This window comes from Balaenoptera physalus (assembly GCF_965194825.1).
Source record: "Balaenoptera physalus genome assembly, chromosome: 7".
Lineage (NCBI taxonomy): Eukaryota > Metazoa > Chordata > Mammalia > Artiodactyla > Balaenopteridae > Balaenoptera > Balaenoptera physalus.
This window is the reverse complement of record NC_138886.1, coordinates 35,553,985-35,578,605: the sequence shown is the minus strand read 5'-3', so window position 1 is coordinate 35,578,605 and position 24,621 is coordinate 35,553,985. Positions and strand designations below refer to the sequence as shown.

The 24,621-nt window shown below is 35.7% G+C and overlaps 1 protein-coding gene across 3 annotated transcripts in view; it reads left to right on the top strand.

The window, feature by feature from the left end:
- The window catches only part of ZCCHC7 (zinc finger CCHC-type containing 7), a 243,451-nt gene that overhangs the window by 161,226 nt on the left and 57,604 nt on the right, over positions 1–24,621 (top strand). For all 3 annotated transcript variants that reach the window (XM_082468678.1, XM_082468680.1, XM_082468679.1), the window contains exon 3: positions 24,224–24,267. In XM_082468678.1, the coding sequence (XP_082324804.1) occupies positions 24,224–24,267 (44 nt within the window). The remainder of the gene's footprint in view (positions 1–24,223; positions 24,268–24,621) is intronic.

Below are 24,621 nucleotides of genomic sequence, written 5' to 3'. Positions count from 1 at the left end.
GGCACCAATGTCATATATCAAGTTTATGAATGCAAGTCTTTCACTTGGGCTACCTATCTATTCAAGTATCTGGACCACACTGTCTTAAGTATTAGAGCTTTATACTAATAATTGATAGCTGGGTAGGCAGGTCTCTCCAGCATGTTCTTCTCAAATTTAACATCTACTTTGATGACTGGTTATACAGCAAACAACTCATATAATCATCACCGAGTCAAAATATAGGATATTACCAGCACAATGAAGCCCTTGGTATCCCCCTCCCTGGTCATAACCTTTGCCTTCTTGCAAAAGGTTGCCTGATTTTTGTGATAATACTTTCCTTGATTTTCTTTACAGTTTTTTCACTGCTATATTCCCTAAACTATTGTCTAGAATTGCCTGTTTTTGAGGTTTATATTCATGGACTGATAGGATACATTTTGTATATGTCTGCCTTCCTTAATATAACATTATGTAGCTGTGGCTCATTTTGTCTGTTTTTCACTTGATGTAGGATATGTCATTGTATGACTGTATCAGAGTTTTATCCATTCTACTGTAAATGGACATCTTGGCTATTGCTAACAGTGTTGCTCTTAATGTGCATGTTTTGCGTTTCTTTCAGGTATATACCTAGGACTAGAATTGCTTTGTTCTATGGTATGCATATCCTCCACTTGAGTAGATAATGGCAAACTTCTTTTCCAAAGTGGTTGTACCAATTTACACTCTTACCAACAGTTTAAGAGAGTTCCCATTGTCCGTATCCTTGTCAACACTTAAGATTGTTAGTGTTCTTAATTCTATCTATTTTGGTAGGTAAATAGAAGTATTTTATTGTGGCTTTAATATGTATTTACCTAATAGCTAAAAGAAGTCAAGTACCTTGACTTGACCTCTTATGTTTGTTATCTGAGTACCAACAACATCTGTTTGTTGGTATTTAGATACCCTCTTTTGTGAAGGGCTTTTAAAAAGTCTTTTGCTAGTCTTCCTATTTATTTGTCTTAACTTATAGGGGTTTATTATACCTTCTGGATGTGAATCCTTTATATGTTGGGCAGATATCTCCTCCCAGTCTGGCTTGCCTTTTTACTCTCTAAATAGAGTATGAACAGCAGTGCTTGATTTCAATGTAGTCAAAAGTTATCAAATTTGAATTCATGGTCTACCTACTGCGTGACCCTGGCCAGCTTTGAGCTTTAGTTTACTTATCTCTAAATAGTTGGTAATAATATCCATGTCATAGGGTAATTGAGAAGATTAAATGAGATAAAGCACTTATTATAGAGCTTTTCACCTAGCAGTCCCTCAATAGATGTTAATTGCCTTCCCCATCATTTAGGGTGCTCATTTTCATACTGTCTTTTGGGAAATTGGGTAGTATTCATGAGCTATTTGCAAATGAATGTTTTGGAAATTAGAATCTCATATAATTATCCCAGGAATTTAGAAGGTGGCCTAAAATAGTAAATCATAATTAATTTGCCCAGAGAACTAAAATGTAACATTTTCTCTGATGAAAAGGATTTATACTCAGTATGGGACCCCTGAATAATAAAACTCATGACTGGAGTATCTTATCCAGAAAACAAGAAGCTATAGTTTAAAACAATCTAAATCCTATAAATAATGCATCATATTTGGAAACTAAGGGTAGATTTCTTTGCCTCCAAGAAGAAAGCAAGGTTTCTTAAATGATGAGATATTGCTAATCACTCCAGCCCAAAGTACCTTCCCTCTCCTTGAAATTTTCTGATGCTTATTAATGATTTTCACTTTGACTTATGTCATCATTCATTCGTTCATTCAACAAATATTTATAGGACAGCCCTTATTAAAAAAAAAAAGAGTGGTCTCCTTTTTTTGTAACAAGCCCTATGCTATGGGAAAGAGAGCAGTAAATAGTATAGACTCAATCCTTACCTGAATGAAGCTGAGAAAGAAAAGTAAAAGAAGGTTAAAAAAAAAAGTTATAACACCATGCTAAAAAAGCAATCCCAGAGTTCTGCTTCTGGTAATGGCAAAATTATTCATAATGGACCAACCTTCCCACAGATAATTATACTCTGGAAAAAATACTATACTATAAATGTTTATATATATCATATAATTTATACACAAATTCATCACTTTAAAGCATACCTTAATACTTAAAAATATAAAATATCTGAAGGTACTGGAGACCAACCAAAAGCAGGTAGAAACTGATAGGGAGTCAACATTTGGGATAAAGGAACAGCATTGGGTGAGTTTCCTGCTTTTATGGTTTTTTGCCTCAGGGCAGTCACTAATTGGTATAGCATGGGAGTGGCTAGAATGCTGAAAGAAATTCATAGTCTTACTGATGTTGGGAATCGGAAGAGAGAGGCTACTATAGCAGCTGGACAATGAAGGGGAATTCACAGAGGGGGAAGCCCAAATTATGCATATAAATATTTGCCAAATTATTTATCCTTGAACAGGCATCAGCTCTCTTTAAGGGAATATAACAGAATCCATAGTCTACAAAGTATCATTCGCAAGGTTCAGGATACCATCCAAAATTACCAGACATATGAAGAAACTGAAAAATTTGATGCATACTTAAGAAAAGGCAGTCAGTGAACACTGACTCTGGGATGACCCAGGTGTTGAAATTAGCAGACAAGGATTTTAACGAAGTTTTTTTGACTATGTTCAAGGATATAAAATATGCATATAATGAAATAATAGACATGAAATCTCAGTAGAGAAATAAAATGGAAATTCTAGAACTGAAAAGTACATTATCTGAAATAAAAGTTAACCGGATGAGCTTAATAGCAGATCGAAAATGTCAGTGAACTTGAAGACCAAAATTATCCAATCTGAAGAACTTTCCTTCTACCTTTTAAGTCTCTCTCTTCTCTGTCTTAAGGTTTTTGAGCAAGGTGTACCATAAGCATCTTAATTCCAGTCCCTTCACAATAAAGTGTGATACTACGAGCATCAGCTCCACTTTCAGGAGCAGAGACCTTGTCAGTAGAACAAGAGCATACCTTCCAAGTTCTCCATCAAAAGTTGGTAAAATATTATTTAATGGGTATAGAGTTTCAGTTTTGCAAGATCAGAAAAGTCCTGGAGGTGGGTAGTGGTGATAGTCGCACAATAATATGTACTTAATGCCACTGTACACTTAAAAATGGTTAAGATGGTAAATATTATGTTCTGTGTATTTTATCACCCCAAAAAAAGTTTAAATAAAAAGTTGGTAAGAAAATTTAAGCAAGAAGACCTTGAATCATTTTTTTCTCTTATGAAAATGACATTGGTCCCAGTGGCAAAATGCATCCTGCTATTGTTTTTAAGAGCTGCTCTATCTGCTTATAGTCAATATATAGGAATTATACATGATAATATGTATACAAAGTATTGATAGAACAAGACATTTGCTGTTCCATGGGTTTCAGAAATCATTCGGGAGAAATAAGACTAGGTAGCCAGTGTGTATCCACCATATCCTAAAATTTGTATTTTTAAAAAATATTTTTATAATTTTATATTTCTAAAATACATATTTTTATATATATAATCTAAATTACCTTAAGTTCAGGTGAAAACAAATTTTAAGTTGTTTTCTTTGTTTTTATTCCTCACCCCAAGATTTCACATGTCTAAATCTAACTATAGCCTCTTCAAATACTCTCATTGTTTGAAAACAGAGAACTTTATAATGGAAAAGTGGTCTCCTTTTTTTGTCCTTCCCCTCTTGAATTTTTATTTTTATTTTAAAATGAATAACAGAGAGAATTTAACAGGACTCTGATTTATTCTGTCCCTACTTTCCCCTTCTCCCCATTACTACTTTAATTAATGTTTTACTTTCATTTAAAAATATTCTTGAGTTACTTTTTTTTTTTTAAAGAAAATTGAGGATGCAACTTTGTTATAGACACCTCAGTCAAATTATAGTGGTAATGGCGATATGAGAAAAAGTAACTCTGACTCATAAAATTATCAGAAGGGGAATTTTCAAGTTTGTTAAACAGAAGGGACAGTTGGTTTGGTTTAGTCATCAAAATAAACTGTGCCCTACTGATTTCCAAGTTCTATATTGTGCTCAAATTTTCCATTGGGAATGAAACATTCCACTCTCCCTTTCTACTGTTTAACTTAAGCTGCAGTGAACAGTAGGAGAATGGCCCTGTGGCTGAGCTGCTTATTTTTTTTTTTTTAATCTATTCATTTTATACTTTCAGACAGATTTTTCCCTGGGGTGAAACAAAGGTTAACTGAAATTTCCTCTGTTGTGTACCTGAACGAATCAGCAGTTTGAGAAGGAAATCCCATTGATGGGCCAAGAGAGTGACAGGCTCTATTTAAAGAATTCCCCCGACTGTGTGGTAGACCAGCCATGCCATGAATTTAACTGTTCCTGTGGTCCCCATACTTGTACCCACCAAAAAAGAGAGAGAGAGAGAAAGCGACTTTGTTCTGCAAACGTAGCCCTAAGCTTTGAAAACCACGAGCCATTGAGTTTTGTGAATTCAAGTTAGACAGCAACAGAGGCCAAGACTTTAGGGGAACAATATCTGAAAGGGAGTACACAAAAACAGGTAGAAACTGTTTAACTGTTTTATTTCTCTGTGTGTATACAGATTTATGTGTGTTTATACACACACCCAAAAAAACCTGTACCTTTTTCTCATTTTATGTAGCTAGTCCTAATTATATTTAAGCAATGATGTTTGTTAAGTTTTGAAATTTATTAAAATGTTTTTGTTTTTATAGCCTTTTGACTCCATAAAAGTATTTTGGTTTTAGCAGGACATATTATATGTTTTGGAAATGAGAGTAAACACAGTATATGTTTAAATGATTTTAAAAAAAACTGGACCTTTACATTACCTCTGCAGGAGCTTTACTGTCAGAGCCAGCTCATGTATTTTGTATTTTTCCTGTTTAAGGGAAGCTGCTTTAAATATGAAAAGATGGTATCTTAAGTTGGATTAAACATCCTTAATTCATATGTATTTAACCTCAGGACTTGTGAGCCTTGTTGAAAATCCAGCTTTAACCCTGCCTAGTAGGCCTCAATAGTACATACTGTGTGGAGATTATAAATAGTCATGGTCTTTCTGAGATGGAGGTTAGTGCGTATTCCCAGGGGGCATGGACTGTTTACGTTTCTAACAAATATTTCACATATGTTGCTAATTCATATTTCTGTTTACAAATTTAGAAGTTAATTTTAAAAACCTTCCTTTGTTACTTGAAGCTTTTGTTATCAAAAGTTTCTTAAGTCTATCCTTCTCTCTAGTGTGGATGGGACCTTAATGGAGATTTTGTAAAACACTAGAACTCATAGAGAAAATAATCCAGAGTGATTGGTTTCTGTCGGGGACTTTGAAGAAGCAGGTACCATTTGAGTTGGTTCCTGAGGGAATTTATCTTAAAAGATCATGTAGGGGCTAGATTCATGCTCACAAATGAGAAATTGAAGTCTAGAGAGTTAAAATGATTAGTACAAAATTATTCAGTATGTTTTGGAAGAACCTAGGTCTCAATTCATACCTGGTGTTTACTTGTACAATAAGCTGCCTCTCTTTTATTCCAAGATGGGTATTTTAAAAATCATTTCTTTCAAAAAAAAAAAAATCATTTCTTTCTTGTCAGTTATACCTCAGTAAATCTGCGGGAAAAATCATTTCTTTCTTTCCCTTTTTCTTCTGCTATTTCCTAACTTTTTCTTCTCTCTTTCACTTTTTCCTGTTCCTTGTCTTTTCTTCTTCTGCTCTTATTTTTCAGTATTGGTCCTACTGCAGATAGGTTGTGGCATTATAAGTTTAGAGCAGGATCTGGGGGAGTGGATGTGATCAAATATTCCATATGGCCTATAGAGGGCTACATTGTTCTTTTTGGATGTTATTTTTAAAAAATCAAAATCATTCATAGCTAGTTGAACAAGTTGTGACTCAATCAAATACTCATTAGTTGATGCTTATGTAAATAGAAGCAAGAGCTGACCAATGCCATGGATAGATGCCAGCTAATTTTTAAAGATCAATAAAAACAATTGACATCTTTTTTTAGGAAATCACTTGGTTCTTCCAATTTTATTCATTAAATAATATTTATTGACCTTCTACTACATGCCAGACACCATGCAAGGCAATAGAGGTACAAGCGTAAGAAGGAAATGGTTCCTGCCCCCTTATAGACAAGAGTTAACCACAACTGGAAAGTTGGGACATTATTTTTATAAAACTTCATAGAGGACCAGCATTGCTCTTCAGATAATACCATTATTCCTATCAAATATAGTCCTATATTAAAAAGTAGAAAAGTGCAATTTGAAGTTCAACAAGTTGTTTTCACATTATTAATTGCCATGTGCTGCACGGTAAAATGATAATATTGTGGAGATTTTCAGTAACAATTTTATTGTCAAAGCCAGAGACTATTGATAAAAATAATTTAGGGAGGTGATAAGAGCGTGTTGGTTCAAAGCATGGTTTGGAAGTGAGCCTCCAGTCTTCCACTTACAAGTTTTGTGGCACTAAACAAATTATTTTAAACCTCACATAAACCTCACCTTTTTTCATCTGTGTAATGAAAATAATAATAGCTGCCTCTATAGGATTGTTGTGAGGGTTAAATTAGAAAAATATGTAAAAATGCTTAACATAGTACCTAGCACAGAATAAGCTGTTTATATTAGCTGTTCCTATGTTCTGTATTTTTAAAAAACAATCTGGATTTGCTTCCTCTTGGAGGGTCTGTTAGTGGGAATTTGAAAAGGAACATTCTTTATGTATTATGCATGTTTTCTTTGTGGGAGATACTGCACATTAGAATTTCCTCAAAACTCAAGATGAACATTTGTTTAAAAGTACTGTCAATTAGGATGAGTTTTTAAAATTTGTTTTCTTTTGAATTCAAAATTTTATGTAATAATATCTAATCCTCCCTAACTTCTTGCTTGTTCTCTGGCAATCTCAACTTTGAGTAATAGTTACTGTAGGTCCATTGGTAAATATTTGTGTTTTGGATTTAAAGACAATTCTGTCAGTAATCTTTCTGAAGCTAAATTGAAACTTGAGTAGCTTATGGGGCTTGTCTTCCATGTGATATCCAAATTCTCCCCCACATACTGGTGGGGGGAGAAGGTCATTAGAAGGTAAAAATTTTAAGGAAATAGGGTACCAAGTTTTAGATGAATAGTTCTTTTGTAGTCAGACTGCTCAAAAAGTTGTCTGTGTTTACAGCCTCCAGTCTCTCTCCTCTACTTCTCTTCTGTTCAGTAGAGTTTTTGCCTCACTGCTTCATTCAAACTTCTCTTATCAAGATCACCAGTGACGTGGTAATAATTACAAGAGTCAGTTCTGAGCCTTGATCTTACCCTGACCTATCAGTGGCATTCCCCATAATTGACAACACCTCTTCTTTGATACATTTTCTTTAGTTGGTTTACAGGGCATTCACCCTTCCTCCCAATAGGTTTCTTCCCACTGTACTGCTTATTTCTTCTAAATCCTTGCTCCTTTTTTCTTCTTTCCCTATATTCAATCCCCTGGTACTGCCACCCAGTCCTGTTCTAATCATCATCTCCATGCCACAATCTGCAAGTTTATATTTCCAGTTCAGGTCTGTCTCTTAAACTTAAGACTGGTATATCCATTAGCCTACTAAACATCTTCATTTGGTCGTCTAATAGATATCGCAGATCCAGCCTGTTCAAAAAGAAATTCATCTTTCCCCCAAATATCTTCATCTACAGTTTTTAGTTACATCAACTCTATCCTTTTAGTTGCGCAGATCAAAAAACTGGGAGTCATCCTTGACTCTGGTCTTCTTTTACATTCATATCCAACTCATCAGGAAATCTCATTGGCTCTAGCTTCAGAATATATTCAGAATTCCTTCACGTCTCAGCACATCTTCTGCTGTCATCTTGGTTAGAGGTATCATCATTTATTGACTGAATTATTGCAATAACCACCTAGTCTCTCTGCTTCTTTACTTGCCCCTCCCCTCATTTTTTAATCTCAACAGAGTGATTCTTTAAAGAGATTTTTTTTTTTTTTTTGATGTGGACCATTTTTAAAGTCTTTACTGAATTTGTTACATTATTGCTTCTGTTTTATGTTTTGGTTTTTTGGCCGTGAGTCATGTGGCATCTTAGCTCCCTGACCAGGGATCGAACCGTACCCCCTGCATTGGAAGGCAAAGTCTCAACTGCTGGACCACCAGGGAAGTCCCAACAGAGTGATTCTTTAAATTGTCAGTCAAATCATATCACTCCTCTGTTCAAAACCCTCCACTGACTTCCCATGTCACTCAGAATAAAAGCAAGTATCTTCATAAGGCCTACAAGGCCCTTCGTAAACTGGTAACCCTGTACTTCTTTGACCTCACCTCCCCCTCATTTACACTGTTCTAACCACACTGGCCCCCCTGCTGTTCTTCAGTCACACCAAGAATATTCTTGCTTTAAGGACTTTGTCTGTTCCTACTGCCTGGGATATCCCAGAACTGCATGGCTAATTCCCTCATCTCCTTTAAGGTTTTGCTTAAATATCAATGAGGTCTACTCTGTCCCCCCTATGTAAAATTGTAGTTCATATCCAACACTACTAATTCCCATTACCATGCTCTACTTTTTCTTTTTTCAAAAGCATTTATTACTGATAAGATACATCGTTTACTTATTTGTTATGTTTGTTGTTTATTGTCTCTCTACCCTAGAGAGACACTAGAATGCAAGTTTTACAGGGATAGCAATCTCTATCTTGTTTAAATAGCCCAAGGACCTAGAATAGTGCCTCAGTATGGCAGTAGCTCAGTAAATATTTGTTGAATGTATAATAGTAAGAGTTGAGAAGAATGTTTAGTTTAACCCTCAGTATACCATCAGGTTCATTAGACCCCATTTTAGTTTGTTTCTTTTGTGAGCATTTCTAACTATTTCTAAGAATTTATATGTCATGACTTTTATTCTTTCTTAGAGTTCTTCCAAAGAACAGAGAGCAGATTTACTTTTCTTAATAGAATAAAACTCATTCTATCTCAGAATTACTAAGTGGGCCCATTGGTTCCTTTTATAAATAAATCTAAGATACATCATGGGATCCTAGTGATCTTATTTTTGCCATATCTTAAAACATTTTACTATTTCATCATCCTAAGAATAATTTTATCATTACTCATCAATTATTCCAACTATGCTAAAAAAGAGTAAAGCTAATTTAAAAAAACAACAGAAGAATGAGGGAATTGCCTAGAATGATGATGTAATAGTGAAATAAATCTTCACTGTTTCATCATCCTTAAGGTTCCTTATTTTGATGCCCAAAGTATTACATTATCTTTCATGAATGTATAAAAGAAGTCTGGAGGCACCGTCTTTTTAAGCTTTCATTGAACACAGTTGAAAATTTAGAATTTTACATTTTCTGCCCAAATTGGCAAATAGAAGAAAATTAACAGAGGAAGACATTTCACAGTTATTAGATGAATCAGAATATGAATGCAAAGAGACAATTTGTAGTACCCAGCCTTTAATGATGTGATGAACTTGGCCTTTTAAGTGAAGTCTCAGACTCTGATTTTTTAGAGGATGTCACAGATGAATTTTCTCAATCTTAAGAATTGGTGAATGAACAATGTATTTCTAAGTACAGAAAGGAAATAGGGTATTCTCATCTAGTCAGTCAAACAACAGGAAGTTCTTTGCCACACAATATTATATGACAAGAATCTGTACCATCCTGCTTTGATAAAAGGATGTGTGGCTGTATTATTTCATATTTTATGATATTTGTGTACCACAATTCACTCGATACGGTTTGTTTCAAGTGGACAGACGCTGAAGGCAGATGTGTATGCAGAGGTACTAGAAGGAAATAGATGATATGGAAGGGAAAAAAATTGAATGGATTGGTCATTCTAATTGGTGTTTATAAATCCAAAAGTAAAAACGTTTTGTAATTATGGAGCAAAAAAGAGATATATTTGAAATCTGGTATTAATATTTACAAAATGGATGTGTTCCAAGTTCATACATGACAATTGAGCAGTTAGTTGTATTCTAGGATGTTATCCATTTCAGGTATATTTAACTTCAAAATAGGAATATATAAAATAAAAATTGGGGTTTGCCATGTTTAAATTCTTATTAAGATTTCTAATAAAGTTGTTTATCATTATCACTTTCTCTTTAAATTATCTGTAAAATGACTTAAATTATTAAAGGGTCTGTTAGACCCAAGATGATGAATGGTGATGACTGTTTCTCCTAGTATAATGCAGCAGGCGCTGCTCTAATACTGGAGATATGAAGATAACTAAACATTGGCCTCGTAGAGAGATGAGGTGCTAGTGGCTGGCATGGTAGTAAGTAGACTTTTCAGAGCAGGTAAATGAAACAACTAGGCTAGTATTAAATACAGGAAAATTAAAGAATTGTATCAGAGGAGAAACAGTGTACTACTACACAGCCATAAATTGAATATTAACCTGAGAAGAGGGATGGAGGGAAAAGAAAGTCAGATAGATTGTTACAAGAAAACTGAATCCCCTTTTACTTTATTAGGAATTTAGATATTAATGCATAAAATAGATAAATCCATAAATATCAGGATGAACATTATTTAGAAGTATGCAGATAAATACCAAAAGAAATAGAATTGAAACTGCTTGCCTCTGGGGAGTGGGAGCTGGAGTAGGGAGGAGAGAATTGCTGTTTTTATACTTTTTAAAGTATTATTGGAGTTTTTAATACCATGTGCATGTATTACTTGGATAAAAATTAGCAATAAAATAGGAATTTATGAATTTAAAGAGGAAACTTATCTGGTATGTAGCAATTGGAGTTGAAGGCATGGGGACAATGCAGAAATCCTAGATCTGAGGTGGTGAACAAATGGTGATGACTGGAAGGAAGCCAACGTATTGGCTTGGAAAGACATTTTAAAGAAATATACTGTGAATTTAAGACCTGGCCTGATTGGATAATGGGGCGAAATATTGGCTTAAGATGAAAACAAACCTATATTTTGAGTCATTAATAACAGCAGGGAAGAAAGAGAGCCAGTTTCAAGTGGGGTTGTAAAGATGAGTTGTGCTTCGGATATGTTATATTTGCAATGACTGTAATATAAATGTTTGTGATATATGCTGTAAACAGTTATAAATGTAAGCCGGGACATATTTGGTCTTAAGGCCTGGAGAGAGATTTGAAGAAAATATGATCCCCCAAAATAATAAAAACGATTGTTTTGGAGTGGCTTATTTCACCAAGGAGAGAGTGAAGAGAGAACCAGACATTGAAGACCATACATGTGCTCACACACAAAGTTAATGATAGGTAAAGAAAAAGAAAAAGGATTTGGGAGGGAGACAAAGAAGTGTTGAATAGAAGGATGGCTGAAAGAATATAGCTTACAGATTGGTATTAAATTTTTACCAGCAGGTATATACCAAATTTATATAGCCTTTAAATCTTCTCTAGAAACTTACAGTATCTTTTAAAAAGTAGCCTCTTCATTAAATCTGGATGTGTTTTATATGTGCTTGTCATTTTACAAATGTTTCAAGTGTCCACATTGTATATTTTGGACAGGAAAGAGTGAAAGTGGGGAATAGGAATCATAGTAGATATCTTTAAAAGAAGAAAAAACAACTCCCATAATCCCACCATATTTACTGTTTCTGTTGATACTTTTTCCTTTTCTGTTCTTGTTACTTAGTGTAATTTGAGGAGTCTTTTATTTCTAAACAAGTATTTCTTAACCAGGTGGTTTATTGACTAAATCCTTGGGGTGGAGGGAATGGGGGATGAGAGGGAACTCGTGTGTGTGTGTGTGTGTGTGTGTGTGTGTGTGTGTGTGTGTGTGTCTTTGGGGATACACAAAAGCCTTTATATGACTGATAAACTTTGCAAGAGCTCTGTATAACCCTGTGCTAAGCACCTGTATTTATTTCCTCTTTCTTCTTCCTCCTCTACCTCTAAAAAAAGAAAAGATAAATCCCCATTTATCATTTACACACACTTAAAAATATAAAATTTCTGGTAAATTTAATATGATTTAAAAATAAGATGAACAATTTGATGCCTGACTTGCAAATTCTACTAAAACTGTTTTATTTAAACTATTGCCAGTTACACAATGCAAAAATTTAATGACGAAATGGTTTTGTGACCAGTGTTAAATGGAAAAGTATAAATAATAGAAAACCAAGACAGAAATAAAGAGCAGTTTGAGAAGAATACATGTGAATAAAGGGGCTCAGCCCTCAGGGGATTTGCATGTGGCATTGTGTGTATTTCAAAGGTTTCCGTTGAAATAACAGATGCTACTGATGAAGTTGGGAATAGTAACTTCATTTGTGGCTGGTTCGGTTGCTTATTAAAAGTGAGAAGATCCCAGGGGGAAATCTGGTATAGTGGAGTTAGGCTCAGGAAAGGATATAACAAATATCTTGCAGCTTCATCTTTGTGATCTTTAATCCATAAACCCTGGCTAGGTACAGGCAGGATTATCTATAAATGTCCAATTATCTTAGATTACATGTGAATCCTGTGTCTGCCAAGTAATTTTATTCGATAACAGTGATTTTTTAAAGTTCTTTTTTAGTTTCTAGAGTTGCTTACTACAGAAATTCCAAGTTTTTTCCTTAGCCATTGAGAATTATCAATTGAACTTTTATATATACAATGACAATCTATAAAATTATCTATTGGCTAATGTACCCCAGTTCAGAACAGTGTTTACTTGTGTGAGCATACATGTAAGCATGTTTACATATGCTTCCTTTTCTTTCCTTTTTCTTTTAAATTTTTTCCATTCACAGTATGCAAGATGTGCTGATAACTGGATAGTTAGATAGAACTTACAATTTTGTGATGGAAATAAAATATTTATTAATATAACTCTTAATACAAAGTTTAGAAATTCTCAATAGCCTAAGAGATACAAATAAGCTGCTTTAGACTATGAGTGAGAGAGAAAATAATTCTACAGAATGAATTCAAAAGAGGAAATGTTATTTAGGTAATTCAGTAAACATGAGTACCTATGACAACTAAGGAATCATGCTTTGGTGTGTGGATGATACAAAGATAGAAATGACAAGGTTAAAGTCCAGGATGTTACAGAGTTGAGGGTGATCATCTCTGCTTTTGAGGTGTTATTAGGGATGACTTCAATGGATGAGGTAACACATGATTTGAGACTTGAAGACCAAGTCCTAGTTCCAAGTGGTTGAAATTGGGGTTGGCTTGTGTTCCAGGGAACACATGCATAAGCATAGTTGCAGAGAACAAGAGGACACATTGGGAAAAGTATTAGGCATAGCTGGAGCATTGGTATCAGGAAGGTGAAGCCAGAGAAATAGGTAAGGGCCAAATCTTGGAAGGCACTGTGTGACATACAGAGGAGTTTTACATTGATTCTGCAGGCATTGAGGGATCATTCAGGGCAGAATGTTTTCACATTTCTGTTTTAGAAACATTATTTCATTCACAGTATATACAAATATCAAATCGTTATGTTATACACCTGAAACTAATATATGTCAGCTATACCTTAAAAAAAAAAAAAAACCCTAAATAAAAAAGAAAGAAAAAGAAACATTATTCCAGTAACAGAGGAAGGCAAAAATGGGATGTGGTACTAGAGAGAGTTAGAAATTATTTTAATAATCTAGGTGAGAAATTAAGTGTCTCTGGGTCAGCCTAATGGCATTGAGGTTATTATGAATAGATTTGGTGAGCAATTGTATGAAAGGTGAAAGGGAAGAGTTGAGGTTTTCATTTGGAAAATAAACTGTGGTACAAGTTATTGAGATAGAATATACAAGGAGGAGAAGTAGGGTTTGTTTTTAAGAGAGAGACGCAAGGAATGGGGAGAAGGTAAAGAATTTATTCTTAGTAATTACGAGTTTGAGTAACCTATAAGATATCTAATCCCGATATCCCATAGATCAGGAGCTCAAGAAAAGATTGGGCCTGGAAATACAGGTTTGGTGGTTCTCTCAATGGCCATGTATGACAACCTGGGACAAAGAATGTAGAATGAGAATGAGGACAAAGAATGGAATATACCAAGTGGCCACTGAAGGAAGAAGAAACTGTAAAGGGGAACAAGACCTAGGAAAGTAGCTTGTTTTATCAGCCAAGAAATTGTTGACTGCTCACAGAGGTCAAATGAGAAATGTACTGAATATTACCCATATACTCATTAAATATGAAGAGCAGAGCCTTAAAGAATATTCAGAATTTATAATCATGGGACTTCACTGACAGTCCAGTGGTTAGGACTCTGTGCTCTCACGGCCAGGGGCCCAGGTTTGATCCCTGGTTGGGTAACTAAGATCCCACAAGCCGTGTGTGCGGCCGAAAAAAAAAAGTATTGCTGCTGGCTTTGAAGGTAAAGGCAGCTTCTAGAAGTTGGGAAAGGCCAGGAAATGGATCTTCCCCAGCCTCTGGAGGGAAAGCAGCCCTGCAGGGGAAAAAAAATTATAATCATGGAAATTGGACTGTTAGGTAGAAAATTGGGCAAAGAGGGTTATGGTGTTGAAGATCACGGGAATAAAATGACCAAAAGTACAGAAAAGGGAAAGCACTAGAAGTGTTAAATTACAAACAGTAGGACCTTTTAGTTTAAACTGTTAAGTATGTAAAAAGGGAGTGTGGGCAATAAATTTAGAAATGTAGTATGGTTGATTTGTCTTTTATGCTATAACTGCCAAATTATTTAACCTCAATTGATCTTCTTTATGTTTTGTGGGGTTTTTGGTTTTTGTTTGTTGTTGTTTTCTTGGGTTTTTTTGTTTTGTTTTTTGGCGTTTTTTTTAAGGCCGTGCCATGCAGCATGTGGGATCTTAGTTCCCTGACCAGGCCCGCTGCAGTGGAAGCACGGAGTCTTAACCACTGGACCACCAGCGAAGTCCCTCAGTGTGTTTTAATGTAGTGAAAGAATGCCATGTCATATGAGCCAGAGTTTTGGCTGTATACTGCAAGTGAGAGAAAAGGTATTGAGAATGCCCAAAATCTAGGTTCCTTAGGGATTGCAGGTATATACCAACCATTGTCTCGTTTTTCCCAATCCGCATCTGTGAGCCTGTCTATAGACTCACCAATTATTTGGAGAGAAAACAGTTGCTAGAGAACTGACATACTTAATATTGTATGAAGACTGTTTTGGTGACAGTCATCCTAAGTTAATTAATTGATCATTGGTAGAATTCAGTATTTCTTGTTAAATAACCCATATCCCAGATAATAGAGGACTTTCAATCTTTTTAAAAACTTGATGTTAATTAAATCATCTTATTTTTTAAATTTTTTTTAAATTTTATTTATTTATTTTTGGCTGCGTTGGGTCTTCGTTGCTGCGCATGGGCTTTCTCTAGTTGCGTCCAACGGGGGCTGCTCTTCATTGCGGTGCGTGGGTTTCTCATTGCAGTGGCTTCTCTTATTGTGGAGCACAGGCTCTAGGCCTGCAGGCTCAGTAGTTGTGGCACGCAGGCTCAGTAGTTGTGGCACACGGGCTTAGTTGCTCTGCGGCATGTGGGATCTTCCTGGACCAGGGATCAAATCCGTGTCCCCTGCATTGGCAGGTGGATTCTCAACCACTGTGCCACCAGGGAAGTCCCATCCTATTTTTTAAAAATGAGATTATCATGGTTATTTACTTAACACAGTAATACTTTTTAGATTCTTTAGCCCCAAGATAGTACGTACTACTATACTATATGATAAGTTCCTTGAGGGCAAGCACCATGTCTTAGTCATCTTTCTCTCTCCTACACTGTCTTTTACATGAGAGGTTTTCAGTGAATATTTGTTGAAAATTAACTCAACGCTACATTAAATGAAAACATTTTATACTTTGAGGAAAATTATATTTACGTTCTTAAATAATTAGTGACAAAATAACTTTTTATATCTACTTTGCTGAATATTAAATTCAAGTCCATTGTATATGGAGAAAATCATAAATATATACCTTTTCACTGAATTGTAATAGGACTTAAAATTTTAGATGTTAGAAATTAAGATATCTAGAAAATGTAAGGCACCTATGGCTTCAGTGTAAGAAGGGGCTATAGTGTATTAGGCTCAGGAAAAGATTCTTCTTAGTACCTGGCTCCTGTACTGAAAATGACCAGCTAGATATGCTGAAGTGAAATCTTCTATAATCTCTGGTGATCTTTGGAAAAACATTTCACTAACTCCTACTTTCTGTCAAATTATCCCAAAAGGTAGAGAACCAGCTCTATAATTGTGCCTGCTTTCTCAGCAAAGAAATGATCTTCACCAGTTCCCACCCACCAGAATTTAGGCAGACTAAGTATTATTGAAGCAGAGCATGAACTGGCTTTACTCCTCAGAAATCTAGCCCAAACTCTTCCTTAGATCCTTTGAAAACTGAGTGCAGTCTTATGGGTAAATAGCTACATTAGCACTATATTTCACAAAAGCAACAATTGCAATTTTTTGTAGAAAGCACACACATTTTAAAAATGAACATTTGTGTAACCATACAGGATTGTTCTGAAGATGAAATATGTATTTAAAACAATTTATAGACTGTGAGTCACCATCACCATATAAATTTGAAAGATGTTTATGTTTATGCATGAGAGAAAGAGAGAGAAGGAAGGAGGGAAAGGAGGAACGGAGAAATAAAGATAGCAGAATAGTTCCAGAAATAGGAGAAAATGTGTAAAATGTGTAAGGTTATGGATTCACTTTTCTTTGGGGTTTGCTTTTTTGTCTTGAAGATTATTTCAAAAGACAGGAAATATTCTGTTTGTTGCATAGTATTAACAAAAGCACCCTGTAATACTGTTTTACTATCTCTGCTTTCAAGAGTACTACTCTGGCAGAAAGAGGCCTGATGTACTATTCCTTGGAAAGTTCCACACAGTAGGAAGTCAAGACTTTTAAAGTTAAACTAAAAGAGGAAAGACATGGAAAATTTCTTAGTTGGAAGAATAGATTTAATATTAATTAGTAAAATTTCTTAGTTGGAAGAATAGATTTAATATTAATTAGTAAAATTTCTTAGTTGGAAGAATAGATTTAATATTAATTAGTAAGTCCTCATATGTGTTTCAGGTAAAAAGTAATAATATTTTAATTCTCAGTATTCTTTATATATAAAAAGGTGAAAATTCTTAGTAAAGGAATTATCACACCCTTTGTTCCAATCAAACTGTATTGTTTGCTGTATCCTTTTACCTCTTTCATTATGTTGCTTGTGCCTTTCCTTTTTACTCGTGTCCTTCATCACCTGTTAAAATCCTATTCAAGATGTTTGCTTCCAGCCATATTGTGTTAACTTATACCAAACTTGCCCTCCTGACAAGAGATGATGAAATTAGCAGACAAGGACTTTAAAACAGACATTATAAATATACAGAGGTTTAAAGGGAAAGAGGCATATAATAAGAAGGGAAATGGAAGATATAAAAAAGAACCAAAGGGAACTTACAGAGCTGAAATATATAATATTTGAAATGAAAAAATGAAATGAAAAATTTTAGTGGATTGACTTAACTACAGATCAATTAGCACATTTTCAGACATTGAACAACAGGCAGTACTGGACCATGATTCATGAGAATATGGAAACGAATGAGGTGCACCCTACAATCAACCTGCATCATGGTGCTAAGAAAGGGAACCGAGGCACAACATGGCCATCTCACTAAGATGAGAAGACAGAGATCAGAGTTCAGAGAGGCTAAAGAAGCTGTAGTTTGTGAGGCATAGTACTGGAGAGAGAGAGAGAGAGCTGAAAGGGATAATACTCCAGAAATCTGCGTTGAGGCGTACCCATGAATACCAAGGATACTGAGTTCTTCTCTGCCCATGGATAGGGCAGAACTCCACTAGACTTGGACAAAAACCTACTGGAAGCCAAACAGTTCCCAGAACTTACCCGAGTTCTTACTTGCGAGATTGGAGAGACTGTGTTAAACACCCTAGACATTCAGTAGTGACCCCAGAAGATACATCTTAGTAGTAGGGCTTAATTAACCCTAAGCAAAAGCTACTCTGGACCTACCCTAACAAAGCTTTAAAAGTCTCAAAAGGGTCAGCTGATCTGGAGGTTACTTAACTGCTTGTCAAAACAGAGTCTCACACTTTTTTTTTTTAATTAATTTATTTATTTTTGGCTGTGTTGGGTCTTCGTTTCTGTGTGGGGGCTTTCTCTAGTTGCGGCAAGCGGGGGCCACTCTTCATCGCGGTGCGCGGGCCTCTCACTGTCGCGGCCTCTCCCGTTGCGGAGCACAGGCTCCAGACACGCAGGCTCAGTAGTTGTGGCTCACGGGCTTAGTTGCTCCGCGGCATGTGGGATCTTCCCAGACCAGGGCTCGAACCCGTGTCCCCTGCTTCTGCAGGCGGACTCTCAACCACTGTGCCACCAGGGAAGCCCTCACACTTTTTAAAGTAAGAAAAAATCAAGACACTCAACAGGGGCTTCCGAGGTGGCACAGTGGTTAAGAATCCACCTGCCAATGCAGGGGACACGGGTTTGAGCCCTGGTCCAGGAAGATCCCACATGCCGCGGAGCAACTAAGCCCGTGTGCCACAACTGCTGAGCCCACGTGCCACAACTACTGAAGCCCGCATGCCTAGAGCCCATGTTCCACAACAAGAGAAGCCACCGCAATGAGAAGCCCTCGCACCGCAACTAGAAAAAGCCCGCACACAGCAACAAAGACCTAACACAGCCAAAAATAAATAAATAAAATAAATAAATTTTAAAAAAAGACACTCAACAGTGTACCTCAGTAGCAACCAAGGGGAAAAAAAAATTACTAGGCATTCAAAAAAGCAGGAAAATGTCACTCATAACCAGGAGAAAAATCAGTCAAGTGATACAAACCTAGAAATAACAGAGAATATGAAATTAGCAGCAGGGACTTTAAAACAGCTGTTAAAAATGTACTCTGAAATTTAAAGGAAGGGAGAAATATAATAAGAGAAATGAGAGGTATAAAAAAGAAGCAAATGGAACTTCTAGAGCTGAAATATATATTTGAGATTAAAAATTTACTGGATGGGCATAAGTACAAATTAGATTACTCAAAGAAAAAGAATAAGAGAGTATTATGGACAACGTTATGCCAATAATTTCAACAATTTAGAATAGACAAATTCCTTGCAAGTCACAAATTATCAAAACTGGCCCAAGAAGAAATAGAAAATGTGAATAGCTCCATATCTACTAAAAAAATGGAATTACTATTTTAAAACCTTCCTACAAGTAAAATTCTTGGCCCACAAACAAGGAAAACTCCAACCTAGATGACTTCACTGGTGAATTCTATCAGATATTTAAGGAAGAAATAATACCAGTCCTACACAAACTCTTCCCAACACTTCTGAACTCTTGTGAGGCCAGTTTTACACCAATATCAAAACCAGACAGACGTTATAAGAAAAGTATAAACCAATATCCTTCATGAACACAGATGTAAAAATTCTTAATAGAAGCAAGTTGAATTCTGCAGCATATTCTAAAGAATAATACGTCCTAACCAAGTGGAGTTAATCACAGAATACAAGGTTGGTTTAACATTTGAAAATGAAATCACTGTAATTCACCGTATTAAGAGAAAGAGAGAGGAAAAACCGTGGGCTATCTCAGTTGATACAGAAAAGGCACTTGATAAAATTCAACACACATTCATATTAAAAACTCAGGAAACTAGGAATAGAAAAGAATTTCCTCAACCTGTTACAAAAAATCTACAGCAAACAGTATACTTAATTGTGAAAAACTGAATATGTTTTTTCCCTAAAATTGGGAACAAAGCAAAGATTATCTGCTTTCACCACTAATATTGAGTATCGTAATGGAGGTCCTGCATAAGGCAGTGAGGTAGGAAAAAGAAAGAAAAGGCATACAGATTGGAAAGGAGGCAATAAAACTGGCTTTATTCACTGTATTCATCAGAGTAATGCCCATTAAAATCATAATGAATACTACTTCACACCCATTCTAAGGTTAAAATTTAAAAGACTGACAATTCCAAAATTGGTACAACCAGTTTGGACATTCCTTTAAAAAACTAGAAATAGAACTACCATGTGATCCAGCTATCCTTCTCCTGGGCATATATCCAGAGAAAACCATAATTCGAAAGAACACATGCACCCCAGTGTTCATGGCAACACTGTTTACAATAGCCAAGATATGGAAGCAACCTAAATGTCCATCAACAGATGAATCGATAAAGAAGATATGGTACGTATATACAATGGAATATTACTCAGCCATAAAAAAGAATGAAATAATGCCATTTGCAGTGACATGGATGGACCTAGAGATTATCATACAGAGTAAAGTAAGTCAGACAGAGAAGGCAAACATCATATGGTATCACTTATATGTGGAATCTAAAAAAATGGTACAAATGAACTTATTTACAAAACAGAAATAGAGTCACAGATACAGAAAACAAACTTATGGTTACCAAGAGGGAAAGGGTGGGGGGAGGGATAAATTGGGAGATTGGGATTGACATATACACACTACTATATATAAAATAGATAATAAGGACCTACTGTATAGCACAGGGAACTCTACTCAATACTCTGTAATGACCTGTATGGGAAAAGAATCTAAAAAAGAGTGGCTATATATTTATGTATAACTGATTCACCTTGCTCTACAGCAGAAACTAACACAATGTTGTAAATCAGCTATACACCAATAAAATTTTTTTAAATAAATAAATAACTGACATTCCAAGTATTGGTGAGATTATGAAGCTAGGTGGGACTCTCATACAATGCTGATAAGAGTGTAAAATGATACAATCACTTTGGAAAAATCTGCCAGTTTCACATGAAGGTAAAGACATACTTTCCATATCTAATAATTCTACTCCTAGCTATTTTCCCAAGGGAAATGAAAACTTATGTCAAGTAAGAAGAAAGAGTCTCACTAGAATGTTTATTGCTGCTTTATTTATAATTGTGAAAAACTGGAAACAACCTAAATGTTCTTCAGGAGATGAACAGCTAAACAAATTGTTGTAGCCACACAGTGGAATACTGCTCAGCAGTAAGAAAGGAACAAACTACTACTACCTAACAACATGAATGATGACTTTCACAAATATTCAGAGTGAAAGAAGCCATATACAAAATGGTACATGATGTATGATTCTATTTATATGCAGTCCTAGAGCAGGCAAAATGAATCTGTTGTGAGCGAAAGCAAATCAGTGGTTGCCTCGGGTGGGGAATTGATTGCAAATATGCTCAAGGTGACGTTTTGGGGTGATGGAAATGTTCTACATTTGATTTTTGTGGTGGTTACACAGGTGTGTACGTTTGTCAAAATGCATCATACTGTATTTTTTACGTGGGTATATTTTATAATATGTAAATTATACCTCAATACAGTTTTCTTTATGGCACAGCCTTCTGTGACTTTTTTCCCCTTTCTCCCTAAATTCAGATATCTGTTCTTCCTCTGAATTTACCATAACATCTTGTTTGGTTCTCTCCTACTCCTTTTCTTTTCATCTGTTTGTGTTTGCCTAAGTTATAAGCTCTTATCAGTTTTGTTTACCCTATAGCACCTTGCTTATTGTAACCTTTCAATACATGTTTGTTAAACTGAGCTAATTTAATGCAAAGAGAGTTATCAGTTATTGCTTTGATTACGGTTCTAAAGTCTGAAAAGTATCATAGTCCTGGATCGTAGCAAGACAAGGCTATAAAGCAGGTAAGAGTTGATATTAGGCATCTTTAGGGCAGTCCTAATTTTACACTTTAGGGCAATCCCATTTTATATTCTGTGGCGTTGGTTGGTGCACATAGAAGATGGGTGCTCCCGGGCCCTGTGGGAAGTTGTCTTTAAGGCAAGACACTCTGTGTTGGTTGCAAAGACCTGGAGGATTTAGGTAATGTAGACTAAGTAACAATGTATTTGATTCCAGTAATGAATGAAAATTTGATAAAATTACAGAAACTTAGTGCTAGAAGAGACCATGGATACCACTTTATCCAACCCATTACTAAACAGACCCAGAGAGGGTAAATAACCTGCCCGACGCCACACAGCAAATAAGAGATAGGGTTAAGTCTGGAACCCACATTTCTGACAAGTCCCTTACCAGAAATTGAGCTAAGTGGAGAATTGTCTGCCTGTGGAAGTTCTAATGAGTTGCTCTTAGACAAAGCTTCCATTAGGTTGGGATTTGGAGTTAAGGAGCAAACAGGATAGGTATAAGAGTCAGTTATTGCTAGGGTAGAACCAAAACTGAACCATGAGTAGGGCCAAAAGTTCACTTATATTTTCCTCGTGATGTCTCTACTTCATTTACCACCCAGAAGTCTGATTTCATTTGTAATTGAAGCCTATTTTGTGTACTTGCTGACAAATTTTCTACAGTAAGAATACACTGTACTGCCTAACATATACCCATTGATATAAATTTCCTTTAATAAATTCTGTATTTCTCCTTCTAAAAAAAAAAAAAAAAGAATACACTGTAGCTTGTCGAGGAGGAGTTAGTATGTAACCTAGAATATTGTTGAATTCCACGGGTATGTTAAAACAATCTAAATGGAGCTGATCTCCCTTGTAAACCTTCCCTTCTTTCAATATTCTGTTCATGTATAAATTTATTGGAGTTTGGGGGTGGTAACAGTTGCTATTTTGCATTTCCTTGGTTTGGGAGTTCATTTTTTAAGGACAATGTTAAGTCAGTTTTATAATTAAAGTGATTTTAAGTGGTCATTTTGAGTTTTAATGATGAAGGACTTTGAGGTACAAAAGGCAGCTTTGAAAGTTACAGCAAAGCATGCTCCTTAGACGAATCCTTTGAATGAAAGAATAATAGCATGGATGGTGATGATGAAGGAATAGAAGCTGCTGCTATTTAATGTATTCTCCACTCTCAGTATATGGATGCAGCCTCCGAATTTTACAAAGGAAATAATCATCAGCACAGCATCTCTGCTCTCCTATGGATTGGTCTTTTTGTAAAGCAGCCTCTTGGTTTTCTTAGTAAAGGTATTTTATTTTAAAATGTATCTCTAGACACTTACTCCTGGTAGGCCTGGGAAAATGTAGATTACTTCATGTCTCTTCAAAATTCCTTTCAAAGAAGAGTCAAGCTCAATTTGTGTTTTTCAGATAGAGAAGAAGAGTAGATAGGAGGAAGGAGGAAATCTTTGCTTTGGGGGAAGAAAAAAACTTTCAGTCCTTTGTTGACACCTTAGCTTCTGCATTAGTCATATGTCCCTTCCTCCTTGGCCATGGATGGACCAAGGGAATAGCAGCCATTTGCAAGTTTGTAAAGGGGCAGTGCAAAGAGAAGAAAACAGCTGATAAAGAAAAATGTAGGGCTCCCAGCCCCGTAGGTTTTTACAGTTATATTTTTAGATCGGTCACTGTCTTCTGGATATTTGGCCTTCTGTTTTTGCTCTTTTACTTCACTATTTTTGATGTTGTAAAATACAGTGCTAAATTCCTAGCTCTAATCATGAGATAGTATTCAGAGTCCACCTTATAAAAATGTTACAGTGAGAAGCTGGCGGACACAGTTAATACTGATATTGGAAGGAAAGACCTTTCTTCTACCTACTTGGGTCTGAATGGTGGGGGGCCTGCAAGTTAACTGACACACAGTAATGAGTAACTCACTAAATAGCCAAAGGTAAAGGTTTGTATACTAACTTAACAAAAGGGAGGATTTAGGGCTTCAGAAGATAGAAGGTTTTGTTGTGCTTGTTTACACAGTTTGGGGGGAATGTCCTGGTACCCAAGGTCAGTGACTTTCCTGACTAGAGACTTCTGGGTTGGGGAGAGGGGCTGTGGCAGCTGACTCACAAAGCAGGCTTTTAGTCAGATAAGGGAAGTTCAGATACGATTTCTTTCTGCACCTGCTGTTGGGTTTTTGGTCCCTTCAGTGATTTTTTTTATATATATATTTGTTTATAGTTTGATGGTTTTCAAAGCATTTTCACGTAGCTCACTTGATTCGCACAATATTTTTTAGGTATACAGGGAAAATACTGTTATTCCCATTTCACAGGTAAGGAAACTGAGATTAAGAGAGGTTAAGTATTTGTTCAGAGCCACACAAATAATGATGGTGTCAAGATAAGATGTTAAGGGATTCACATTTCTCACTACACCTTTGGGGTTCAATTTCAATACTGACAGATTGAATAATTTATTGTCAATCAAGTGCTTTAAAGGTGTCAAGATTGAGTAACATTTTATTTGTTTTGTAGGAGAAGATGGTGTAAACTGGTTCATCAGTGACAAAGACGTTGAGGTAAAATCAAAACATTTTTGAAGTTATGAATAATAGAATAATAATTTTCTTTGAGGTGTAGTTTCACTTCATTATGATGACTTAATAAGCTTTTTAAAAGTAGCAGCAGTCCAGGTATCTTGTAATAAAAAGTTTAATTTTAGTCTATGGGTGATTGAATTTTTCATGAGTTTTTCAGAAGCGTAGTTCAGCCTTGATTTTTGTCAGTCAGTTAATTGCCATAGTGATTTAGTCCCCTTTCCCTTTTGTTTCTTCTCTGCTATGGTGAGTCCTCTCAGCCCATTTTGCCTGGTACCACTAAAGATCAACACCGGAAATAACTGCTTCTTCAGTGTAAGGAAATGGTTAGTCTAT